Source organism: Diaphorina citri, unplaced genomic scaffold (genome assembly GCF_000475195.1).
Source record: "Diaphorina citri unplaced genomic scaffold, Diaci psyllid genome assembly version 1.1 scaffold126, whole genome shotgun sequence".
In the NCBI taxonomy this organism is placed as follows: domain Eukaryota; kingdom Metazoa; phylum Arthropoda; class Insecta; order Hemiptera; family Psyllidae; genus Diaphorina; species Diaphorina citri.
In genome coordinates, this window is record NW_007377563.1 from 321,249 (window position 1) to 328,662 (window position 7,414).

The window sequence follows — 7,414 nt, forward strand, 5'->3', positions numbered from 1 at the left end:
GGATGGGCATGCTACGACACAGGCCACATGCGTCTAATGTAGCAGTTGTTTCATTGCTACGAAAAAATTTTCCTCCTGTTTTTCTTTAGTTAGTCAAACATGTCTCATATCTGTTTCACTTTAAAAGCCCACTTTTCCTTTTCACTGTTCTGCAGTCAGCCAAACATATCTTCTCACAAAACTTGTTCACTTCGCAGTTGAAATTTCGGGTGTTTCACAATTTTCTCCTCTAGTCCATTTCTTCTTCTCCGCTGTTTCCTCCTGGCTGTTTTAGTCCTCCAAACATTACTTTACAACCCGTTTCACCTTACAAACCCCCACTAGTTCTTTGTTTCACTGACTCCTCCTCACTATTTTAGTCCTCCAAACATTACTTTACAACCCGTTTCACCTTACAAACCCCCACTAGTTCTTTGTTTCATTGATTCCTTCTCACTATTTTAGTGCTCCGAACATTCTCTTACAACCTTTTTCATCTTACAAACTCCCACTACTCTTAGTGTTTCACTGACTCAACTCTTTCTCCCATTCATCCTAGCTATTTTACTTCCTCCTCATCATCTGTCTCACTGTTTCTTTTTGGCGTCGAAGAACTTGGTAGCATTGGGATAGCGTTCACTTGTGTAGTCGGGACACGACTGCATCCGAGGCGAACTTTATCTGATACAGATGGTTTTTTTCCGAACGGCTGGCTTTCTCCTATCCTGTCCTTCCTTCGATTTCGGTACGATAAGACCTTAACAGTTGAACTTAACTTCTATCCAATTTCTTGAAAATAATAATAATAAAAGAAAGTTGAAGGTCAAAAAAGTTCAGGAATTCACCTAGACTAGACACTTACCATTAGGAACACTAGGTCCCGTAGTATAATAGAGCGCGTATCTATGATAGATAGACCCAGGAATTCAGCTAACTTCGGGATTGAAAGGGTTAGACATTGGCTCAACCAGCAGAAAATAAACAAGATCGCAACCGTCATAAAGCTACTATGGACAATTGCAAACACAAGAAAATATCTCAAAATAAAATGACACAATAATATGAACAAACAACAAGAAGGCAAGAAGGTCTTGAAAGATGTCAACCTCCAGATAGCTTGGAAGGCATCGTCCCTGTCTGGTTAGCGCTAGGTGGCGGATTCGATTCCTCACCCGGGGCGGGGGCTAACATTATCGCAAACAGATCAACTTCGAAAGGCTCTCTCCTAGCCTGTCCTCCTTCAAATTCGGGGCGACATAGGTAAGTTATTACGGCTGGCTTTCTCCTATCCTGTCCTCGTTTCCTCTTCAAATTAGTTATTACAGTTCCCTCTAAATATACGAAACAAAAAGAACTTACCAAGCTGTTGACATAGGCACTCATTTGATCATGTAGGTTCTGTAGTTGTGTACTGATGGAGTCTGGTGACACACCCAATGGAAAGTATCGCGCCAGAAAACTAACAAGTAGATGACGTGAGTTGCGACTAGTGGGGGCCGGTGTGGTTCTATCTTGCAGTATGTCATTCAACTGTATAGTGCTCAGCTGAAAACAAAAGATGTCAAGAGCGCAAATTATTATTTTGAAAGATTACACTGGTAATGCCGCCACTGGTCGCCACTCGATGAAAGTAACAACTCAATCGTCCTCACGAGGCTGAGTGCACCCCGAACTCCAAGCAGAGAGCCGAAAAAACCTCGGCCCCCCCGGGAATCGAACCCGGGTCTCCTGCGTGCAAGCCTAGTGTTATACCCACTCGGCCACGGAGGTTGCTTTTTCTCTTCTTTATTAAGAGTCTACCTTGTAAGCAGTAGGAGCGAGCGTTCGATTCGCATCGGAGGCGAACTTTATCTGATACAGATGGTTCTTTTCCGAACGATTGGCTTTCTCCTATCCTGTCCTTCCTTCGATTTCGGTACGATAAGACCTTAACAGTTGAACTTAACTTCTATCCAATTTCTTGAAAATAATAATAATAAAAGAAAGTTGAAGGTCAAAAAAGTTCAGGAATTCACCTAGACTAGACACTTACCATTAGGAACACGAGGTCCCGTAGCATAGTAGAGCGCGTATCTATGATAGAAAGACCCAGGAATTCAGCTAGACTAGAGGACATATGGGCGCGTAGATTCTCGTTATGTTCAGAGAAGATATGTGGTATGAGGATTGAGAGGGGAAGAGAGAATGGGGCAGGAGGGGCAGGGGGTGCTGTGTTCACGCCAGTAGGGGGGGCCTGCAATAAAACATAACACAATCCTATCCTCCTCTCTTCGATTTCAGGACGATAAGACCTTCGTTATTAGAGTGCCTTTAGTTTTTAGTCCGTCCTCCCTTTACTATTACAATAGTAATAAAAAGGTATAAGGGACGGACTATTGTATTCGCTTGAATTCAGCTAGACTAGACACTTACCATTAGGAACACGAGGTCCCGTAGTATAATAGAGCGCGTATCTATGATAGATAGATCCAGGAATTCACCTAGATTAGACACTTACCATTAGGAACACTAGGTCCCGTAGTATAATAGAGCGCGTATCTATGATAGATAGATCCAGGAATTCAGCTAGACTAGACACTTACCATTAGGAACACTAGGTCCCGTAGCATAGTAGAGCGCGTATCTATGATAGATAGACCCAGGAATTCAGCTAGACTAGAGGACATATGGGCGCGTAGATTCTCGTTATGTTCAGAGAAGATATGTGGTATGAGGATAGAGAGGGGAAGAGAGAATGGGGCAGGGGGGGCAGGGGGTGCTGTGTTCACGCCAGTAGGGGGGGCCTGCAATAAAACATAACACAATATTAGGGTTCTTAGTTCCAAAGAAAAGGAGTATTTTTCACTAAGGTACCATTTCAAAGGTATCTTCAGGCTAAATAAATTCAGATATCACATTGATCTCAGGTATCATAGGTTCAGACATTATGTATTGAGGTTCAGACAAGGAGTCTTAAACTCTTATTTCTTTGATAAATAATTTGTACCAATTATGTATGATTATGATTCTATTTGTGGAATAAAGAGATAGGTATAAATATTGTGAGAATAATAATAAATGCAATTTTTTCGTGTTACGTCACAATTTTTGATGCTCATTGCAACACTGTAGGATTTCCCCAATATCTCAAAAATGGACGAGTTGAAAGTTCAAACTCGCTTCTCTCGTTCAGGTTAGTTTCGCGTCTACTCACCAGGTGTGGATGTTGCGCTGTCATCGTCTGCAGGAAGGACATGATCTCAGGGGGGGCTCGGATAGATACCCAAGGCCCATAAAAAGGGTCTCACGGGCCACATGTGGCCCGTGAGACCTAGTTGGAAATCCCTGAGATAGAGGAATAAGATGATATTGAATAAGTAATAAGATAATAAGTACTTACTCTGTATGGTTCTAGCTAGATGTATCTGAGGTCTGGAGGTGCTACGACACAGACCCGTGAAGTACTTACTCTGTATGGTCCAATATCTCAAAAATGGACGAGTTGAAAGTTCAAACTCGCTTCTCTCGTTCAGGTTAGTTCCGCGTCTACTCACCAGGTGTGGATGTTGCGCTGTCATCGTCTGCAGGAAGGACATGATCTCAGGGGGGGCTCGGATACCCCCCACCCCTCCCCCCATGGATGATATTTCTACCCAGGGTCTGTTAGCGGCGCCTCCCCCCTGAGCTTCATTGGGTGGGGGGCCCCCAGGTGCGGGGGCAGTAGTGGCCGTGCCCCCTGCATTCCGCATACCTACCAAACACAGAGATTCTATTAACAACAGAAGACATTATCTCAAAAAAAAAGCCCCTTGCGAAAACTTTTGAACTAATCAGAAGGCACCTTTCGTTACTCGTACTGTGTGGCACAAATAAAACCACTTATTTTCTGAAGATTTGTATGTAAAGGAAGATACGATGATGTAGGTACTATAGATTTGGTAACACTGTACATGAGTCAAGTGTGTGTGTGTGTGTGTGTGTGTGTGTGTGTGTGTTTTTAGTTTGAACCCATAGGATTTCAGAGAGGGACGTTATATCGCACAATTAGAATGAGACTAGGTTATCGCAAAAAAAAAAAAACACTTTTTTTTGGGAAATTGAAAAACAAAGTTTGAAAGTTTTCCCCTCTCAATAGCGGTGAAAACTAGGGACGCGAAATAAAATTAATCAAACATACTTACCATGAATTTTTACTTTTTTTTTAAACTTATGCTCCTCCACTAGTTACTAGTGAATCTAGTGATTAATGTAATGCATCAAATATTTCCCGATAAAACGATTTTATTGAACATTAGGTTTCCCCCTCATTAAATCGAAATCGTAGCAGATAAGATTCTAACCTCTTTAACAATCAAAAGAGTGCGCTTTTTTTACATCGGATAGTAAAATAGCTCAATTTTGCTTTTTTTTTTGCGATAACCTAGTCTCATTGTAAGGGAGGCTGTGATGTTACCATGAACATAGGGTGCTAGGGAAGAGCTACTGCTGGACGAGGAACCAACACGGTAATGACTATCCATAGACCCGTAGCGTTTCATGAAACGGGGCCCTGTACTCTAGTTTAAGACTACATTTTTTTTTTTTTATTATTATTATTATTATTTTCAACTTCAACACAACAATAAAACATATACTGGGATCAATAAAATCTGGCCAAGATTCAACCAGAATCCTCAGGCCAGGTTTCTTCTTGCTTCTAGTAGGTAGATGGTCTTCCTCAGGATATGGGCACTTCCACACAGAGCAATATCCTGAATCTTGTTATTATTTTTTCCCCTTAATTACCTACAATTACTCTCATTGTATTCTAGTTTTAGAATTCAATTTGACTCTGTAAGATACCACTTGGTTATATTTCCACATTTACCTGTACTCTGAGCCGCATTATTGCCGCCTAGTGACGTCACACCGGCGGCATTCAATGTGAGGGGCGTCAGGCGGCCTATCTCGAATGATATGTTAGCCGTGGCGCCGGGGCCGAACGGACCGCCCGGGCCCAGGGCGACTATATTGGGCCCTGTGCCGGGCTGAGTCATGTTCTCTAGGGAGTGGGCCAGGATGGATTCGACTATATTACGGAATGGCGCGGACGAGGCCGGGACATTGAACTCTGCATCAAATACTTGATTGAAGACTCGGTAACTTTGAGAAGGTCCATTCTAATTATTGGATTGTATGGAAAGAGTCTTTCAAACCTCCGTGGCCGAGTGGGTATCACACTAGGCTTGCACGCAGGAGGTCCGGGTTCGATTCCCTCGTGAGGACAATTGAGTAGCTACTTTGATCGAGTAGCGTTCAGTGGCGGCATTACAAGTCGAATAATGATTGATTGAGTAAATGAAAGACTTGTAATACTGTGATATCCACAAAGTTGTGAAAAAGCTCTCTTCTTTACCACAAAGATTCATGATTAGATTTTTTTTTGATTTGAGTCTTTCAAACCTTTAAAAAAGTTCGATTTATTTATAATTTATTTATGAATTCTTTGTAGTAAAATGTGTTCAGGTGACTTGATTGTCAACTTACCACTGAGTAGATCTGAGTTGCCACCATGTGGTAAGAGGTTGCCAAGTTGTCCAAACAGATTGGCCAGGAATCCTCCAGCACCTCCTGATGTAGCGGCCCCCGTAGTGCCTGAAATGGCAACGTTGTAAGAAAATGAAAATCCAGTGAGGAGAAAACAACCCAATGATCAATCTCTAGCATTTGAAACCAACCATATTGTAAAAAAAAACACTTAGATAAATTTTTATGACCTGACATGTACTCGAACCACCAACCTCCAGATCCGAGGTACCACTACACCACTGAGGTCAGTCGCAGTTCTTGCCCATGACGACCATTTTCCTTTTTGTTTTGTCCATGATTGCTTGTTTAATTGTTTTGTTCGTTTGTGAATTTGCCTCGGTGGTATAGTGGTCAAGACGCTCGCCTGATAAACAGGAGGACGTGGGTTCAATCCCAGGCGAGGTATAAAATTTTACCCTCAAATTGGAGAATTTAAACCACAATAACAGTAGTAGCTTACTGCTGGAGTGAAGGGACTTTTCAGTCCTATGCGAGCAGTATAAATAAGCACTAATCAGTATAAATCTGTTTATCTGTTTGTTTGTTAGACTGTCTGGTTGTTTGTTTGACTGTTCCTAAGTTCCACTAAACAATCATGAGGTGCGAGGTTCTACCTTGTCTCGTAGTGGATGTGTCCCGTGTTGGATTTCCACGTCTACTATCCACTCGCGAGAAGTTTAAATAAGCACTAATATTATTATTTATCTGTTTGTTTGTTAGACTGTCTGGTTGTTTGTTTGACTGTTCCTAAGTTCCACTAAAACAATCATGAGGTGCGAGGTTCTACCTTGTCTCGTAGTGGATGTGTCCCGTGTTGGATTTCCACGTCTACTATCCACTAACAGGAAGTTATCCACCGCTATACTGATGGAGAAGTTAAGCTCTTCATTCGAGTCCAGGTCCAAGTCAGAGAGGAGATTCAGGAGGAAAGGATCTGGGAGAGAAGGGAGGAGGGGAGGGGAAGGATATGGTTTATTAGTCCGTCCTTCCTTTATTAAAATACAATAGTAATAATAAAAGGTATAGTGAACGGACTATTGTATTCGCTTCGGTGTCGTCTGTCTGTCGGTCGGTCTGTCCCCATAGAAGGACTTATCCAAACCTGGTCGACCTATATCATTTAAGGCAGCCATTCTTAACCTATGGTCCGTGGACCACTAGTGGTCCGCGAGTAGGTTTCAGGTGGTCCGCGAGAGGTAAGTAAGGAAAAAGTCATCGTGTCTCTATTTTATATAACATACCCCTAAGAAAGAAAAAAAAAAAAAACCAGTTTTTGAGGGATTTTTTTTTTCACATTTTTCCACACAAATGAGCTCTCATCTCGAAATTTGTCGCGACGACCTATGAACTCAAAGCGAGAAAGTTTTAGATATAACATCATAAATAACATAAATAACATCATAAATAACACACAGTACAATATGCTTTTATTTCCTCATTGTAAAATCCAATTATTCACTTTCGCTGGGTATTAAAAAACCCACGGATAGTAAATAAAACATTTAATAGAGCAGGGGTCGCCAACTCAGACAACTAGGAGACCCTTCGCGAGCTACCTTTTAGTATGGGAACCAGATATTTACGACGTGAACTTTTGGTTCCCATAAGAAATTCTCTTGTGTGACTGTCCGTAAGCTGTAGCTCGTGAGAGGTTGGCGATCTTTGTAATAGAGAAATAATGATAAAGTGAAGTATGATGCCATGCATGAAAAAGAAAAAGAAAGGACTTTTCACGAATTCTGAACAGTACATGAGTGGGTACTGACAGAGCAGGGATTCCCAACTTCCATGTGTATGCGGGCCACGTGCAACATTTAGAGGTACTTCGCGGGCCACATACACAGGGGAGCAGTCCCGTATCCAGGATTTTATCGAGGGAAGGGGTGGA

At 42.0% G+C, this 7,414-nt stretch overlaps 1 protein-coding gene across 1 annotated transcript in view; it reads right to left on the reverse strand.

Moving 5' to 3' along the window:
- The window catches only part of LOC103524916, a 9,073-nt gene extending 2,607 nt beyond the window's left edge, over window positions 1–6,466 (reverse strand). Inside the window, exons 1-5 of the mRNA XM_026820188.1 lie at window positions 6,314–6,466; window positions 5,485–5,592; window positions 3,513–3,709; window positions 2,012–2,212; window positions 1,339–1,524 (exon numbers count right to left, since the gene is read on the reverse strand). Coding sequence (XP_026675989.1) covers window positions 1,339–1,524; window positions 2,012–2,212; window positions 3,513–3,707 — 582 coding nt within the window. The 5' untranslated portion in view covers window positions 3,708–3,709; window positions 5,485–5,592; window positions 6,314–6,466. The remainder of the gene's footprint in view (window positions 1–1,338; window positions 1,525–2,011; window positions 2,213–3,512; window positions 3,710–5,484; window positions 5,593–6,313) is intronic.
- Window positions 6,467–7,414: the final 948 nt, after the last annotated feature.